The 19,455-nt window shown below is 41.9% G+C and overlaps 1 protein-coding gene across 1 annotated transcript in view; it reads left to right on the plus strand.

Annotated features, from left to right (window-relative positions):
- Window positions 1-16,642: 16,642 nt before the first annotated feature.
- GMPR (guanosine monophosphate reductase) overlaps window positions 16,643-19,455 on the plus strand; it is a 40,396-nt gene continuing 37,583 nt past the window's right edge. The window contains exon 1 of the mRNA XM_060023603.2: window positions 16,643-16,897. Within this exon, the coding sequence (XP_059879586.1) occupies window positions 16,811-16,897 (87 nt within the window). The 5' untranslated portion in view covers window positions 16,643-16,810. The remainder of the gene's footprint in view (window positions 16,898-19,455) is intronic.

A 19,455-nucleotide genomic window follows, 5' to 3' on the forward strand; every position in this document is an offset into this window, starting at 1 on the left:
ACACTAAGTAGTCCTGTTGTTAGTTTTCATTTGATATGTTTAAAAATGATATAATGTTTTCACTTGAAATAAGCTAGGAATTACATCTTTTGCAACTAAATTTACAATTAAGAGTTTTAGATTTCAATTAAAAATATGCAAGAGAATAAGTAGTTTTGGAGGGATACTTAAAAAAAATTGAAGGTGACAATTCTTATCTATCTAGGGCAGGGTTGTCTAAACCTTGGCGCTTTTGAAATTTTACGTTGGATAATTTTTTTGCTGGTGGACGTCCTATGCACTGTAGGGTATTAAGCAGTATCCTTGGCCTCTGTCTACTAGATGCACTAGCATCCCACCTTCCTAGCTGTGACAACCACAAATGTCTCTAGACATTGCCAAATATCCCCAGGGAAAGCAAAATTGTTCCCACACAAGAACCACTTGATCTGTGGGTAAATGCTTTTTTTGTCTTCCTGTTTCCACTCTCTTCAAAGGCGTGAGTTGTCCAAAAATGCTGACAGTGACCCTAGGATCCCCTCAACCTTATTCCTATTCTTCTCCAAGCTTAAGAGAAGTGGCCAAGAAATGACATCTTATACCAGAACCAGTAACTCATTTATATTTCCTGCCTGCCCTGGCTACCCCCGGTATAAATTGAATTCAGTTTTGATGAAGAATGAGAAACTTGAGTTAGCACTGCTCAGGGCTGTTCCGTGCCAAACTACTTTCTGCCCAGTATTACATTAGCTACATGAACACACACAATAATACACAATAATTCAATATGTCCAGGAGAAGAGAGATTTTGATTTTTTGGAGATCTTACTGATTCTTAACAAATGGGATATTTTTAGTACTTAAGGAGTAATAGGTACGGGAAAAGAGATTTTATGAATCAGTAGAAGCAAAAATAAAGGCAGCTCATGAAGAAAATGGGCTAAGGGTCAACAGCCAAGTAGAAAAAAAAGAAGAGTGGCCGTCACCTTGTTTTGTACATTCTGCACGTACACCAGCCTGAGCTGAGCGCTGAGGTCTTCATTCATTCGCGCAGGAGGAGGGAACATTATGGTCTCATTAAACATCTGCAGAAGCCAGATACTATGTGGATATTTAGCTTTTTTTGGCCTGAGTTTTGGGCTGTTTTTCTTGCAACCCTATTTAACAACTGCAGCCCTGAAAGGACAAGAAGAACACAGGGAAGAAAGCTCTTGGTTTGGAAAGTCTAGAGAAGCTAATTATTTAGATGCTCAAAGGGGTATGTGAAGAGCCAGGAGACCAGATTTGATTTGAGTTTGCCCCCTCTGGTATTGGAAGAAAAAACATCTGCTTCTTGGGGAGCCCAGAATAGTTCAGTGCTTGGTTTCTTACTGTGCTCTGCTCTCACAAGAGGACCCCTTCCCTTTAAAAATTAGAATAAATCAAAAGCATGATGGGGGAGAGTGCTATGAGAACACAATGTTGAAATGCTTCCTCTTGCTTGCTCTCTCCCCTTATTTTTCCTCCAAATTTTCATAATCTCAAGGGAATAAAAAGCAAATTACTTATCATTATTGGCTTCTCCGCTGTAGGAGAAGCTTAACTCTTCCTACTGGTGTCCCAGGCCACCTAGTCACTGAAAGCAAGAATGCAGCAGTCCTGGTAGCCAGCTGATACAGATGTTAGAAGGTAGAGTATGTGGTCATCCACTAGAGGGCAGACAGCAGAAGCAAGAAGAACTACAATCCTGCAGCCTGTGAAACAAAAACCACAGTCACAGAAAGATAGACAAGATGAAAAGGCAGAGGGCTATGTACCAGATGAAGGAACAAGATAAAACCCCAGAAAAAACAACTAAATGAAGTGGATATAGGCAACCTTCCAGAAAAAGAATTCAGAATAATGATAGTGAAGATAATCCAGGGCTCAGAAAAAGAAAGGAGGCAAAGATCGAGAAGATGCAAGAAATGTTTAACAAAGAGCTAGAAGAGGGATTCCCTGGTGGCACAGTGGTTGAGAGTCCGCCTGCTGATGCAGGGAACACGGGTTCGTGCCCTGGTTCGGGAAGATCCCACATGCCATGGAGCAGCTAGGCCCATGAGTCATGGCCGCTGATCCTGTGCGTCCAGAGCCTGTGCTCAGCAATGGGAGAGGCCACAACAGTGAGAGGCCCACGTACCACAAAAAAAAAAAAAAAAAAAAACCTAGAAGAATTAAAGAACAAATGAACAGAGATGAAGAATACAATACCTGAAATGAAAACTACACTAGAAGAAATCAATAGCAGAATAACTGAGGCAGAAGAACGGATAAGTGACCTGGAAGACAGAATGGTGGAATTCACTGCTGTGGAACAGAATAAAGAAAAAAGAATGAAAAGAAATGAAGACAGCCTAAGAGGCCTCTGGGACAACATTAAACGCAACAACATTCGCATTATAGGGGTCCCAGAAGAAGAGAGAGTGAACGGACAAGAGAAAATATTTGAAGAGACTATAGTCGAAAACTTCCCTAACATGGGAAAGGAAATAGCCACCCAAGTCCAGGAAGTGCAGAGAGTCCCATACAGGATAAACCCAAGGAGAAACACGCCGAGACACATAGTAATCAAACTTGCAAAAATTAAAGACAAAGAAAAATTATTGAAAGAAGCAAGGGAAAAATGACAAATAACATACAAGGGAACTCCCATAAGGTTAGCAGCTGATTTCTCAGCAGAAACTCTACAAGAAGGGAGTGGCATGATATACTTAGAGGGATGAAAGGGAAGAACCGACAACCAAGATAACTCTACCCTGCAAGGATTTCATTCAGATTCGATGGAGAAATCAAAAGCTTTACAGACAAGCAAAAGCTAAGAGAATTCATCAACACCAAACCAGCTCTACAACAAATGATAAAGGAACTTCTCTAAGTGGGAAACACAAGAGAAGAAAAGGACCTACAAAAACAAACCCAAAACAATTAAGAAATCATCATAGGAACATACATATTTATAATTACCTTAAATGTGAATGGATTAAATGCTCCAACCAAAAGACACAGGATTGCTGAATGGATAGAAAAACAAGACCCATATATATGCTGTCTACAAGAGACCCACTTCAGACCTAGAGACACATACACACTGAAAGTGAGGGGATGGAAAAATATTCCATGCAAATGGAAATCAAAAGAAAGCTGGAGTAGCAATACTCATATCAGATAAAATAGACCTTAAAATAAAGAATGTTACAAGAGACAAGGAAGGACACTACATATGATCAAGGGATCAATCCAAGAAGAAGTAACAATTATAAATATATATGCACCCAACATAGGAGCACCTCAATACATAAGGCAACTGCTAACAGCTATAAAAGAGGAAATCAACAGTAACACAATAATAGTGGGGGACTTTAACACCTCACTTACACCAATGGACAGATCATCCAAAATGAAAGAAATAAAGAAACAGAAGCTTTAAATGACACAATAGACCAGATAGATTTAATAGATATTTATAGGACATTCCATCCAAAAACAGCAGATTACACTTTCTTCTCAAGTGCTCATGGAACATTCTCCAGGATAGATCACATCTTGGGTCACAAATCAAGCCTCAGTAAATTTAGGAAAATTGAAATCATATGAAGCATCTTCTCTGACCACAACACTATGAGATTAGAAATCAGTACAGGGAAACAAACACAAAACATACAAACACATGGAGGCTAAACAATATGTTACTAAATAACCAAGAGATCACTGAAGAAATCAAAGAGGAAATAAAAAAATACCTAGAGACAAATGACAATGAAAACACGACGATCCAAAACTGTCATGGGATGCAGCAAAAGCAGTCCTAAGAGGGAAGTTTATAGCTATAAAAGCCTACCTCAAGAAACAAGAAAAATCTCAAACAATCTAACCTTACACCTAAAGGAACTAGAGAAAGAAGAACAAACAAAACCCAAAGTTAGCAGAAGGAATGAAATCATCAAGATCAGAGAAGAAATAAATAGAAACAAAGAAAACAAGAGCAAAGATCAATAAAACTAAAAGCCAGTTCTTTGAGAAGATAAACAAAATTGGTAAACCATTAACCAGACTCATCAAGAAAAACAGGGAGAGAACTCAAATCAATAAAATTAGAAATGAAAAAGGAGAAGTTACAACAGACACCGCAGAAATACAAAGCATCCTAAGAGACTACTACAGGCAACTCTATGCCAATAAAATGGAGAACCTGGAAGAAATGGACAAATTCTTAGAAAGGTATAACCTTCCAAGACTGAACCAGGAAGAAATAGAAAATATGAACAGACCAATCACAAGAAATAGAAAATATGAACAGACCAATCACAAGTAATGAAATTGAAACTGTGATTTAAAATTTTCCAACAAACAAAAGTCCAGGACCAGATGTCTTCACAGGTGAATTCTATCAAACATTTAGAGAAGAGCTAACACCCATCCTTCTCAAACTCTTCCAAAATATTGCAGAGGAAGGAACACTCCCAAACTCATTCTATGAGGCCACCATCACCCTGATACCAAAATCAGACAAAGATACTACAAAAAAAGAAAGTTACAGACCAATATCACTGATGAATATAGATGCAAAAATCCTCAACCAAATACTAGCAAACAGAATCCAACAACACATTAAAAGGATCATACACTATGATCAAGTGGGATTTATCCCAGGGATGCAAGGATTCTTCAAAATACACAAATCAATCAATGTGATGCACCATATTAACAAACTGAAGAATACAAACCATATGATCATCTCAATAGATGCAGAAACAGCTTTTGACAAAATTCAACACCCATTTATGATAAAAACTCTCCAGAAAATGGGCATAGAGGGAACCTACCTCAACATAATAAAGGCCATATATGACAAACCCACAGCAAACATCATTCTCAATGGAGAAAAACTGAAAGCATTTCCTCTATGATCAGGAACAAGACAAGGATATCCACCCTCACCACTATTATTCAACATAGTTTTGGAAGTCCTAGCCATGGCAATCAGAGAGAAAAAGAAATAAAAGGAATACAAATTGGAAAAGAAGAAGTAAAACTGGCACTGTTTGCAGATGACATGATACTCTACATAGAGAATCCTAAAGATGCCACCAGAAAACTACTAGAGCTAATCAATGAATTTGGTAAAGTTGCAGGATACAAAATTAATGCACAGAAATCTCTTGCATTCCTATACACTAATGATGAAAAATCTGAAAGAGAAGTTAAGGAAACACTCCCATTTACCATTGCAACAAAAAGAATAAAATGCCTAGGAATAAACCTACCTAGGGAGACAAAAGACCTGTATGCAGAAAACTATGACACTGATGAAAGAAATGAAAGATGATACCAACAGATGGAGAGATATACCATGTTCTTGGATTGGAAGACTCAATATTGTGAAAATGACTATACTACCCAAAGCAATCTACAGATCCAATGCAATCCCTATCAAATTACCAATGGCATTTTTTACAGAACTAGAACAAAGAATCTTAAAATTTGTATGGAGACACAAAAGACCCCAAATAGCCAAAGCAGTCTTGAGGGAAAAAAACGGAGCTGGAAGAATCAGACTCACTGACTTCAGACTATACTACAAACCTACGGTAATCAAGACAATATGGTACTGGCACAAAAACAGAAACATAGATCAATGGAACAGGATAGAAAGCCCAGAGATAAACCCACACACCTATGGTCAACTAATCTATGACAAAGGAGGCAAGGATATACAATGGAGAAAAGACAGTCTCTTCATTAAGTGGTGCTGGGAAAACTGAACAGCTATATGTAAAAGAATGAAATTAGAACACTCCCTAACAGCATACACAAAAATAAACTCAAAATGGATTAGAGACCTAAATGTAAGACCAGACACTATAAAACTCTTAGAGGAAAACATAGGAAGAATACTCTTTGACATAAATCACAGCAAGATCTTTTTTGATCCACCTCGTAGAGTAATGGAAATAAAAACAAAAATAAACAAATGGGACCTAATGAAACTTCAAAGCTTTTGCACAGCAAAGGAAACCATAAACAAGACAAAAAGACAACCCTCAGAATGGGAGAAAATATTTGCAAATGAATCAACGGACAAAGGATTAATCTCCAAAATATATAAACAGCTCATGCAGCTCAATATTAAAAAAGCAAACAACCCAATCCACAAATGGGCAGAAGACCTAAATAGATATTTCTCCAAAGAAGACATACAGATGGCCAAGAGGCACATGAAAAGCTACTCAACATCACTAATTATTAGAGAAATGCAAATCAAAACCACAAAAAGGTATCACCTCACACCAGTTAGAATGGGCATCATCAGACAATCTACAAACGATAAATGCTGGAGAGGGTGTGGAGAAAAGGGTACCCTCTTGCACTGTTGGTGGGAATGTAAATTGATACAACCACTATGGAGAACAGTGTGGAGGTTCCTTAAGAAACTAAAAATAGAATTACCATATGATCCAGCAATCCCGCTTCTGGGCATATACCCAGAGAACACCATAATTCAAAAAGACACATGCACCCCAATGTTCATTGCAGCACTATATACAATAGCCAGGTCATGGAAGCAACCTAAATGCCCATTGACAGACGAATGGATAAAGAAGATGTGGTACATATATACAATGGAATATTACTCAGCCATAAAAAGGAACGAAATTGGGTCATTTGTTGAGATGTGGATGGATCTAGAGACTGTCATACAGAGTGAAGTAAGTCAGAAAGAGAAAAACAAATATCATATATTAACACATGTATGTGGAACCTAGAAAAATGGTACAGATGAACCGGTTTGCAGGACAGAAGTTGTGACACAGATGTAGTGAACAAACGTCTGGACACCAAGGGGGGAAAGCTGTGGGGGGTGGGGATGGTGGTGTGCTGAATTGGGAGATTGGGATTGAAATGTATACACTGACGTGTATAAAATTGATGACTAATAAGAACCTGCTTTATAAAAAATAAATAAAATTAAATTTAAAAATTAAAAAAAAGAAAGTAGAATAGGTGATTTTCTCCTTTCATCAAAGCTAGCAAGAACACTAAATAATGTTTTAAAATGAGAAGAGTCTGGGTATAGCATGGAACACAACATTGAAGAAAATTGAGCTAATGGAGTAATCCAGTCTTCCTGCACCTCAGCCGAATGTTATCACCAAGGGACTTAACAGCACCTTTTATTTGAAGATTCTAAAATATTTGACGTAGTGTACCAAACACGTGTCACATACTTCAGACCTTTGTCATTCTGTTTGCTCTCTCTCCAAGGCATGGTTCTGCCTAAAATAGCTCTCTGGTGCTCCTGGGTTCTGTTACAAACCCCAGAGACACATTCTAGAAGTAGAAATCAAATTAGATCGCTTTTTTGTTTAAAGTCTTGGAGGCATTGGAGAACGGTGCTCTACGAATCCAGTGAATCAATAGGTATGCAATGAGATTGTCATCATCATCACAAATGCATAGTTAATGAGGACAGAGGCCACAGGGGGAAAAAGTTGGACACTTTGATTTAGGCTCAACCTCCTATAGTAATGGTCAATGAGAAAAAGAAAAGCATGTCTCATATGAGAAGATCCTAAGGTCTGTAACGCTTAAAATTCTCAAACCAAATGTCATGCAAAAAGGTTATTGATTCACTAGTTGGCTTTTGTATCACACAAACCTCAGTGAAATGCTCAAGGTGATGGAGCACAGTAATCCTAACCAGCTGAGTAATAACAATAAAAGGCAGGGGGTATGTTTATTATACAGCAATAATTAACAGGTGTGAAGTCATTCCGAAGTTACAAATAAATGTCTGCAGAGGTCAGGCAAGCAAAATAAGTATGTAAATCAGGCTGGGGGTAATATGGTGGGAACTGGTGGGATCTGCCCTGAACTGGAAAATATATCATCTGCTAATAGCATGCACTTGCAATTACAAAAAAGAAAGGGGAAAAAAAGCAAAACAAAAACACTGTGCTAGTTAAACCAGACAGGTCAGGTTTAGGTGAGAAAGCAAGTTTGCAAGCCCTGTAAATAGCGCTGGCTCTTTCTTAGTCACTAGTACCTACCCTGGTCCCTGGATGAAATCTTGGAGGACAGGTTGATAATTTGTCCCATTTATGGAAACAGCTTAGTGACTCAAGAAATATTTGAGTTATATAATAGGACCTTTTACCTACAGAATTGCTTTCCCTGTGTTATGCTGTGGGTTTACCTACACAGACAAATGTCATAAGAAAAAACTCATGTGAAATTCCTCATGTTTCCATCCACAATGTTCTCTTAACAAAGACCCATGAGAGAAATGCCTTTTAAATCTCACTTCAGGGACAGGAAGAATCCAGGACTTTGTTTTCATATTTATGGCCACTGAATTGTGTAGCCACGCTTCATTCTTTTTTTATTAACTTTTATTGGAGTATAGTTGCTTTACAACGTTGTGTTCGTTTCTGCTGTACAGCAAAGTGAATCAGCTATATGTGTACATACATCCCCTCTTTTTTGGATTTCCTTCCCATTTAGGTCACCACAGAGCACTGAGTAGAGTTCCCTGTGCTATACAGTAGGTTCTCATTAGTTATCTATTTTATACATAGCACATTTCATTCTTCTCCCACTATTTTGGTCCTAGAATTCTGAATGTCATATTTGGAGGTCTCTTTTTTTTTTATCTTTATTGGAGTATATTGCTTTACAATGTTGTGTTAGTTTCTGCTGTACAACAAAGTGAATCAGCTATATCTATACGTATATCCCCATATCCCCTCCCTCTTGAGCCTCCCTCCCACCCTCCCTATCCCACCTCTCTAGGTCGTCACAGTGCATCGAGCTGATCTCCCTGTACTATGCAGCCGCTTCCCGCTAGCCATCCATTTTACATTTGGTAGTGTATATATGTCAATGCCACTCTCTCACTTCATCCCAGCTTCCCTTTCCCCCACTGTGTCCTCAAGTTTGTTCTCTACATCTGAGTCTTTATTCCTGCCCTGCCACTAGGTTCATCAGTACCATTTTTTTAGATTACATATATGTGCTTATCATATGGTATTTGTTTTTCTCTTTCTGACTGACTTCACTCTGCATGACAGACTCTAGGTCCATCCACCTCATTACAAATAACTCAATTTCATTCCTTTTTATGGCTGAGTAATGTTCCATCGTATATATGAGCCACATCTTCTTTATCCATTCATCTGTGGATGGACACTTAGATTGCTTCCATGTCCTGACTATTGTAAATAGTGCTGTACTGAACATTGTGGTACATGACTCTTTTTGAATTATGGTTTCCTTAGGGTATATGCCCAGTAGTGGGGTTGCTCGGTCATATGGTAGTTCTATTTTTAGTTTATTAAGGAACCTCCATACTGTTCTCCATAGTGGCTGTATCAATTTACATTCCCACCAACAGTGCAGGAGGGTTCCCTTTTCTCCACACCCTCTCCAGCATTTATTGTTTCTAGATTTTTTGATGATGGCCATTCTGACAGGTGTGAGGTGATACCTCATTGTGGTTTTGATTTGCATTTCCCTAATGATTAGTGATGTTGGGCATATTTTCATGTGTTTGTTGGCCATCTGTATGTCTATTTTGGAGAAATGTCTATTTAGGTCTTCCACCCATTTTTGGATGGGGTTGTTTGTTTTTTTGATATTGAGCTGCATGAGTTGCTTGTATACTTTGAGATTAATCCTTTGTCAGTTGCTTCATTTGCAAATATTTTCTCCCGTTCTGAGGGTTGTCTTTTTGTCTTGTTTATGGTTTCCTTTGCTGTGCAAAAGCTTTTAAGTTTCATTAGGTCCCATTTTTTAAATTTTTGTTTTTATTTCCATTACTCTAGGAGGTTGGCCAAAATCTGGAGGTCTTTTTTAGCTTTAGGAGCATGTGATGTATTTGTATGTGATCATTTTACCTCTGGCTTTTATTATTCTCCTCATATGATTTTCCTTTCTCCTTAATTCCGTGATCTATATATCCTTTTGTGCAGACTTTTTTTTTTTTTTTGGTGTGCTATTTCAAATCCATTGAGAATAGAGTATACATTAACTGAATTCAAATGGGAACTTGGAAAACCTACATAGACCATTTCTCAGTAAATGGTTATAGGATTAGGACCATGTTCTTGTATACCCCCGAATGACATTGCTTTAGAAGAACTGAGTTAAGGTGGAATATGGTGGGGTGGTGGTGAGGCAGGGATGAAATGTATTATATCAAGAAGATACTTAAAAAAAATACACATGATTTACTTCATTTATTTTTTCATGACATTTTTCACTGTGGTAAAATACACATAACAAAAGTTACCACTTTAACCATTTTAAAATATACAATTCGGCAACATTATGAACATTTACAATGTCATACAACCATCACTTCTTTCCATCTCCAGGAAATTTTCATCACCCCAGTCAGAAACTCTGTACCCATCAAACACTAACTCCCCAGTCTCCCTTCCTCTCAGCCCCTAGTAACCTCTCTTCTACTTTCAGTGTCTATGAATTTGCCTGTTCTAGTTTCCTCATGTAAGTGGAATCTTACAATATTTGTCCTTTTGTGACTGGGCTGATTTCACTTAGCATAATGTATTTGAGGTTCATTTATGTTAAACAATGTACCAGAATTTACTTCCTTTTTAAAGGCTGGATACTATTTCATTGCATGAATATACCACGTTTTGTTTATCCATTTATCTGTCCATGGACATGTGAAGTGTTTCCATCTTTTGACTACTGTGAATAATGCTACTATGAACATTGATGTTCAAGTGTCTGAGTCCCTACTTTCAGTGCTTTGGGGTATATACTCAGATCATACAGTAATTCTGTGTTTAGCTTTTTGAGGAACTGCCCAACTATCTTCCACACACTGTACCATTCCCACCAGCAAGACATGTGTTCCAATTTCTCTACCTCTTCTCCAGCGTTTTCCATTTTTAAAATAATAGCCATCCTCATAGGTATGAAGTAATGTCCCCAAGATATATTTTTAATTAGAGGAGTCTCTCTATCCAATTTGACATAGACTTTTGTTTTTCTTTGGGAGGCACTATAGGTAAGAGGGCTTGCCTAGAGGAAGTCTGTAGTCAGGCAGATCCTAGTTTGAACAGCTCTGTTTCACATTGTTTCTTTATCTGTTAAATGGGAATAAAAATAGGCTGCACTTCATAGCTGTGTTTTGGTAATCAAAGGAGACAATGCACCTCAAGGGTTTAGTGTAGGCGCAAGTAGAGAGTAATGACTCAAGAAATGGAAAGGACCAGTAGCCATACTTTACCAAATGTGACTTGCCTTCAAACTTGTGTCTGACAAATGACTCAGCTGGTCCAGTCACTGTTAATCCATAAACCTTAGTGATTAAGTGACTGTTGTCAAGTTCTATTTGCTGGTTAATGATGGATTAGGTCGTACAGATCAACCCTCCCTCTAAAAATAATGAAAAATACTGGACTTAAAATAACAACAACCTGAAGCTTGTTCAACATCGTAGAACTGAACGCACTTGGAAGCTCATGGGCCAGTTTTTGCCCAAAAGTCAGTACCTGGAGAGGTAAGCACATTAATTGAGCATCAGCCTCTCGTGTTCCCTGGGAGCATCTGCTGACACCACTCACCTCTACTTCAATTCAGCATCTGACCCATGCAAGGAAGAGGGTCTGTTAGAAGACCCTGCCCACACTAAGTGGGGACCCCAGAGGACTAAATCTTCAGGGTTAGCACGAGGAAGATCTACACTCAAGTCCCAACCTCTCCCCACTTGTCAGCTGAGTGCAAAGAGGGCTGTTTGACTATTGAGCAGAATAGTCAAAAAAAGGAAAGAGGGGGAGATGCTTGAGAAGTTGTAGCCTCAATGCAGTACTACCTCCATTAAAGGAAGTACAGTTAGATTTACAACTGACTTCTTTACAGCAATAGTGGAGACCAAAAGCATTGGAGAAAGATTTTCAGTGTGCTGACAAAAATGACTACCAACCTAGAATTCTATACCTGGGGAAAATATTATTCAAAAATGAGGACAAAATAAAGACATGTTCACATAAATAAAAACTGAGAGTTTGTCACAAGCAAAACCTCACTAAAAAATTTTCTAAAGAATATTCTTCAGAATAAGAGATCCATCCCACCTAGCAGGACTGAGTTGCAAGAAGGATAAAGTGGTAACATATAGGTAAAAGTAATTAGATGGTGATTTAAAAACAACAAAAGCAGCAGCAGCAGCAATGATATTATCTAATGATCTATTGGGGTAAAAATAAATAAATGACAGAGAGACTCAAAATACCATACAAAAATAGCATGTAAGTCAGGAATGGGATGAATGGACTTAAAGTGTTCTCAGATCCTTATATTATTGGGGGACAGGGGTAAAGATTTTGATAATTTAAAATTAAGTTTATTAACGAACTTAATAAGCTAAACACACATGTTATAATTTCTAGGAAGTGAATAAAAAATAGAAACAGAGAATATAACTTTCATATTAGTAGAGGAGGGAAAAAGCAAATGATAAAAAATTATCAGTCATGAATGCTAAAATTAATAGAAGAAACTTCAGTGAGAAATAGGATAGTTGTACAGCCTCAAAATATCTCCCCAAATTTATTTACTCGGTGGTATTTATTGCTCGGTGGTATTAACATATATCAGCAAATTCTTTGACACTCTTCTCTCCAAGAGGTGGAGCTAAATCCCCTCCACTTGAGTGTGGGCTGGCTTAGTAACTTGCTTCTAGTGAATAGAGCATGGACAGGGCAAAATGGTCACTTTACAGTGGAGAAACCTGGCGGACACACCTCACCCAAGTCATCAAGGTTCACATCGCCAGTAATAAGTCACATTAATATTATGAACCCCTGATATGATACAATGAGAAGAGTGCTTCACCTCTGTGGCATCCCCCTCCCCCTACACCCACCCCCCCATAACCCAAGTCTTACATTAAGAAAACATCAGGCAAATCCAAATTGCGGGACAAAATACACGACCAACTCTCTTCAAAAGTGTCAAGGTCATGAATGATAAGGAAAGTCTGAGAAACTGTCACAGATTGGAAGAGACTAAGGATGCTCTTGGTGCTGACTACTAAATGAAACGCTGTTTGAAATCCTGATTTGAATCCTGGAACAGAAAAAAAAAAAATAGTAGAAAAACTGGTGTGACAGACAGGTCCTAGCGTTGCCTCCACGATCCCCACCTCCTGGAGCTCATGCCCTTTTATAATTCCCTCCTGTTGAGTGTGGGTGGGACCTATGACTTGCTTCTACGCAACAGAATATGGCAAAGTGATGCAACATTACTCTGGTGATTACATTTTGTTAAACAGGACTCCATCTTGCTAGCAAACTCAGATTCTCTCTATTGCCAGCTCTGAAGAAGCATGCTTTCAGGAAATATGTGGACATGTTGGAGAATCCCATATGGCAAGGATCTGTAAGTAGCCTCTAGGAGCGGAGAGAGGCCTCTAGCAAGAATCTGAAATCCTCAGTTCTGCAGCTGCAGGAAATGTATTCTCACAACAATCTGAGAGAGCTTGAAAGCGGGTCTTTCCCCAGTTGAGGTTCTGATGAGATCACAGTTCCAGCTAACACCTGCATTGCAGTCTGATAAAACCTTGAAGCAAAGAACCCGAGTATGCCAGGCCCAAACTTCTGACCTATAGAAACTGTGTTTTTAAGACTGCTAATTTTTTTGTAATTTGTTACATAGCAATAGAAATGAATACGACTGCTAAAATCCAAAAAAAAAAAAAAAGTTACACTTTTAAAACCCCAAATTCTTTAAGTTTTCAAATTTAGGTTCCTAATCATCTTATTCTAAGTTTAGCAAATTTTACCATAAAGAAGCCTTTGAAAATGTTTAGTCCTGTTCATAAATGTAATTAAATTTCTATAAACATGTTACACTGCATATTTAAGTTTAATATATTCATTTTCCGTTTAGTGCTTCAATTGTTTGACTTAAGTAAAATCTTCCCATGTGTTTAAATAACTCATAAATCTAATAAGTTTAAATTATAAATAGGTTGAGCCTCATGTTCTTGTGACTATTTCAACACTGCATACAGACTAGGTAAGATTGTAACTTAAATTAACAAATTGTAGGAGAGAAAAAATAATTTCCCCTCTACCCTTCTAAGTTCTTAGCTGAGACCCCTGGAACATGATTTTGTGCCTGGGAAGAGGGCAGGTATGATGGAACATTCCAGAAGGAAAGGAAATGAAATGTGCAAAGTGAGCTTCTGTCTCTATCCTAATAGAAAGGGAGTGGGCAGGAAACCAAGAGGAGAAGTACCATCCCGGTAAACGAGCAATGTCACCCTAAGGAGACTTTTCCTTTAAGACAGGGCAGCAGACCAGTACCGGTCTGTGGCCTGTGAGGAACCGGGCCGCACAGCAGGAGGTGAGCGGTGGGCAAGAGAGCGATGCTTCATCTGCCGCTTCACATTGCTTCCCATCACTCACTTTACTGCCTGAACCATCCCCCCCTCCACCTATGTCCATGGAAAAATTGTTTTCCATGAAACCAGTCCCTGGTGCCAAAAAGGTTGGGGGCCGCTGCTTTAAGACATCGTAGGTAATAACGACTATAAAGCCCACATTCACCCCTGTAACTTTAACCCTAGGTAGATGCTTAATAAGGTTAGTTTCTTTTCCCTCTTGGGACGATCATTTTTAAATAACCATACCATAGAATAATTATATTTTACTTTTATTCATTTATTTATTTTTTTGCGGTATGCGGGCCTCTCATTGTTGTGGCCTCTCCCGCTGCGGAGCACAGGCCCCGGACACGCAGGCTCAGCGACCACGGCTCACGGGCCCAGCCGCTCCGTGGCATGTAGGGATCCTCCCCGACCAGGGCACGAACCCATGTACCCTGCACAGGCAGGGCAACTCTCAACCACTGCGCCACCAGGGAAGCCCTTTATTTTGTTAATTAGGAACTTAAGATCAGAATTAAGTTCCCTTTCACTACTTTGAAAATAAGCGGCCCAGCTGGCGGCCTCACAACGATCCAATAAGGGTCATAAATATTTCGTAGGCTCAACTAATTGTGGCAACTTTCATTCTCTCCCAGATAACCTTCGTTTCCTTCAATGAACTTCAAGAACTTCCTGTGGGACAAAGATGATGAGAGCAAGTGGGATGGCTAAGAATTTTATCATTTGCAGAATTTGTGTTAAATGAATATTTTGATGTGTCTTTATGGTCAGCTGTACCAAATATGAGTTCATTGAGAACAGGTCGAGCCTACAGACAACTGAAGAAAATGAAAGGTGGTCCCTGCCTTGTGCAGGTTGCAATCTAGTTTGAGGATATAAAGCATAAAGTCCATAATGTTACGTGTGACCTCAAATAAGTAGCTACCATTTATTGAGTAACTATGGGAGACACACACAATTTAATTCTCCAAAAACCTGGGAGAGGTTAGCATTAAACGTTTTTCTTCACCTTTTGACTTATGAGAAAACTGAGGTTTAGAGAAATTGACTCTCCCAAGGTCATCCAGCTATAAAGTGGTGGGGTCGGGTTTTGAACCCAGGCAGAGAGGTCCCAGGACAAAAGCAGCTTTAGTTAACGTTGTAGTAAGTTTTAAGGACTGAGGGATTTATATTTAACTTTACTGAGACCTTGGCCAAATTATTTCCTTTATACGGTCCTAATTTGCCTTATCTGCAAACCAGCTCCTTCATTTGGGTTGTTGTGGAGTGAACGAACAGGTGCAGGCCAAGCACTGAAGCATGTTCCTAATGCATAATGACGGCTCCGTGTGGTCAACAAGTGAGTTAAAAGTAAACTGACGGGCTTCCCTGGTGGCGCAGTGGTTGAGAGTCCGCCTGCCGATGCAGGGGACACGGGTTTGTGTCCCGGTCCGGGAAGATCCCACATGCTGCGGAGCAGCTGGGCCCGTGAGCCATGGCCGCTGAGCCTGTGCGTCCGGAGCCTGTGCTCCGCAATCGGAGAGGCCACAAGGGTGAGAGGCCCGCGTACTGCAAAAAAAAAAAAGTAAACTGACATCACCCATAACTCTCAGAGGGACTCAGGTCCCTCGAATCCCAGAATCTGCGCTGACTACAGCCATCACACTTTTATGCAAAGCAACCAACCCCTGAAATCCAAAGGGAATTCAAAAATTGCCTCAACAAGCCCACTGCTGCTAAATACATTCACCTGCCCAGTCTCTTTTCCTAATTCGATCCAACTTCCCAGGGATTTCTTAGTTTTTGGCACGTGAGAGGTGTGACTCAGCACCCGATGGGCGCACGGGGCTTGAAATTAGAGAAAGGAGAAGGGAAGCCTTTCAAGGGGAGGACGTTTCCTCGGGTAAGGCGGTCATATGCCCAGTCTCCCTATAGGGGACGTCGGTGACAGTCAAGACGGTGTGCATTCCCTCTCCTCCCCAATCCCCGCCACTTCGGTCATCGCGATGCGCAAGGCCGTCAACAGGGGCGGGAGGTGGTTAAAAATGTCACACAAGCGGGTTTCTTAGCATGCGTCTGGTCTGTCCCCAACTCGTCGGTCCTCCCCCTCCCCCGTCCCCTGGGCCCCGGCCGCGGGGGGTGGGGCAGGCGGCGGGGCGGGGGAGCGGGGCCGGGGCGGAGCCCCCAGGGCGCGGGGCGGGCCGATCGCGGCTGCAGGTGTCCGCAGGCCTTAAGGGCGCGGCGTGCGCGCCCGGCCGAGCACCCGCCGCAGCACAGCAAGCCACGCGTTCCTGCCGCCCCGCCCCCTTTCCCCACTCCCCCGCAAGCCCCGGCTGCTCCCGCCCCCCAGCCCGTGCCGCAGGGAGGAGCTGCGGGCTCCCGCCGCGCCGGCCCGAGCGCGCCGCCGGCGCCATGCCCCGCATAGATGCCGACCTCAAGCTGGATTTCAAGGATGTCCTGCTCCGACCCAAGCGAAGCAGCCTCAAGAGCCGAGCCGAGGTGGGATCTTTTGCCCGGGTGGCGCGGGGGAGGTGGGTGCAAGGCGCTGGGATGTGCCAGCCTTGCCAGCTTTTCTGTGGGACGCTGACCCCCTTTGCCCTCCTCACCACTGTAGAAGGGGGAAGGGCAGCTGGTTCCCTGCCGTGACTGGAGGTGTCTTTAAGGGGTCCGACAACGGCCTAAAATTCTAAATCCGTCCGGTCGGGTGGACGAGGGGAGGCACGCAATAGAACTAGACCCCAGAGGAGCGAAGACCAAGGGGCCAAGTGACTTAGAGAGGATGGCGGGGGGGTGGTACACAGAGCAGAGACGAAGTATAAAGGGAGAGGAGATTTCGGGGCAGTGTCTCTCAGTGCGGGGAACTCTGGCTGCTTTAGTAACAGGTCCAGCAATGGAATTTTTTTAAAACGTCTGCAAAACGGGGAAACGCCGGGGCAAAAGTTCAGGGTTTACTTTCTGCGTTTCAGTGGATTTCTGGGAGTGGGGCTGCAGACCTGTGCCTGATGGTACCCACTTACCGGACCGCTTCAGTCCAGCCCAGCGTTTGGGAAGCTGGGAGCACTGAGGTGCGGGAGTAGGGGTGGAGGCGTTATTGCTGGTCCTGCCTTAATGAGAGCGAAACTTGAGGAACCGGTGGAGACCAGACTGGACATAGCCAGGGAGGGGGGCAGGAGGAAGGTCAAGCTGTGAAGGATAAACTAGTTGCACACAAAGGCAAGAGTCCCCCGGAGTCGTGTATCCCGGTGACCGTGGCTTTGCGTGGCGGGCCGAGAGCTGGAGCCGAAGGGGAGGAGACTGCTGGGTCTGGAAGCGGGGGCTGGAGAAGTAAACAGCAGGAGACCGAGCCAGCCTACTGCTCCATCCGTCCCGCTCCCCGGACCATAAATAAATCCCCTTGCGAGGCCCCGGGCTGCCTGCCGGTGCCCCCGCCTGACTCCTAACTGCAGTGCCTGGTGCCGCCAGCTGAGGGCTTGTTTGAATTAAGGAAGCCTGCTGCTGCTTTAGCCAATGACCAGGCCCTCCCAACTCACCTTCTCGAGCGGGAGGATCAGCAGCTGGAGCCGGGACTGGAAGAGGCGAGGAATGATTAACCCTTATCCCCCAGGATTGCTCAACTCAGTTCTTGTCCCCTATTGTGTCCTCCCGGGTGCTAAAGAGCGGGGGCAGACACTTAGAAGAACAATAAACAGCTGCGATCGCAGGCCTTGGTCTCCTGAAGTCTAAGCAGTAGCTGGTACCTGAGTCCAGGCCAAGATGAGATGTGGGGATTCTGGGCAGACTAGTAATTTGTTGGCCTCAATCGTCTGAATATTCACAATTCACTTAGTAGAGAGAAACTTACTTTAAGAAAAGTTATATGTTCAAAACAAGGATATATTATGTGTATTTTCTGAAGCAGGAAACCTCTTGTGAAGGTGAAACTCAGGATTATGTAATAAAACGAATTACTGTTTCCCAGGGAATCGTGTGACGTTGTCGTGCATCATTTGGTTTCATGATTTGGGCTGATTGAAAGTGTTAATGTCCCAGCTTCCCATGACACCTTGCAGTCTACGTGTACACATAGCAGTGAGGTCTCTGTGTCCTTGAGAAGTGTTTTCATATTTCCACGTTTGCCAGGTCCCTGCCTGGAAACCTGAGTTCACTGGCGTTGCCTTTCCATTTGGTTCCCGTCATGGTTTAGCTGCCTGCTGGCCACCCGGTATCACCTGGCTGCCTGCTTCAGTGCTGTCCAGGGATCTAGGTGGACCTCTAATCCCCTCTCAAGGTTTTCTCAGTTTGCTTGTGGATGCCTGAAATTTCTTGTAAGCAGATGAAAACTTTGCATTGTACGACCAGATAGAATCCTAAATGTATGCCTCCAGGCAGAAGGATACCTGAGTGTAAATTTGAAACTAAATGGTAAATGACCGGACTTTGAGCCTAACCAGAGAGCAGATCTGAGTGGTACCAGGAGAGAAAACACTGGAGCCAGGAGAGTAAAGCATACCCTGTGGAAGCAGAGTCTGGCTGGGAAGGGAGAGTTATGACAACTGACAAGATTTATCACTGCAGCAGTTTTGCTAAGAGCTGGGCCTGCTGCTGTGAGCAGGAAATGGAGAGAAAGGCAGAGTGCCCTTCACTCGGAGGTTTCGTGCTTCTGCAAGGGGATTTCCACAAGTGTCACATAAAATGAATTTGAGGTCAACTCCCAGAGGCAAAGGCTGCAGGTGGAGATGGCCCAGGTTGCCTTCCTGTGGTTGTAACAGATCGGCAGTCATCCTCACTGCCCATCCATTGCCCATGCTCATGTCTTCACAAGGCTTTGGGCCACAAGAATAAAGGGCCACAGGGCTGTGTGGGAGCATTTGGGTAATCTTTTCAGAGGAAGTGACCTGGTTGTCCATTGGGCAAGAGCTTTGTCTTTCTTTGACACACTGGGGAGGTGACATCGTCCCTTGACTCCCTGAGCATTTTCTTCCTTGGGACCCATTTCTTATTCCAGTGTCCCACCCTAGTCCTTAAGCTAGGAAGATTTTTTTTAAAAAACCGCAAACTTAACACAACCATAACTTTGG

The sequence above is a fragment of the Delphinus delphis genome, chromosome 10, assembly GCF_949987515.2.
Source record: "Delphinus delphis chromosome 10, mDelDel1.2, whole genome shotgun sequence".
NCBI classification, from domain to species: Eukaryota; Metazoa; Chordata; class Mammalia; order Artiodactyla; family Delphinidae; genus Delphinus; species Delphinus delphis.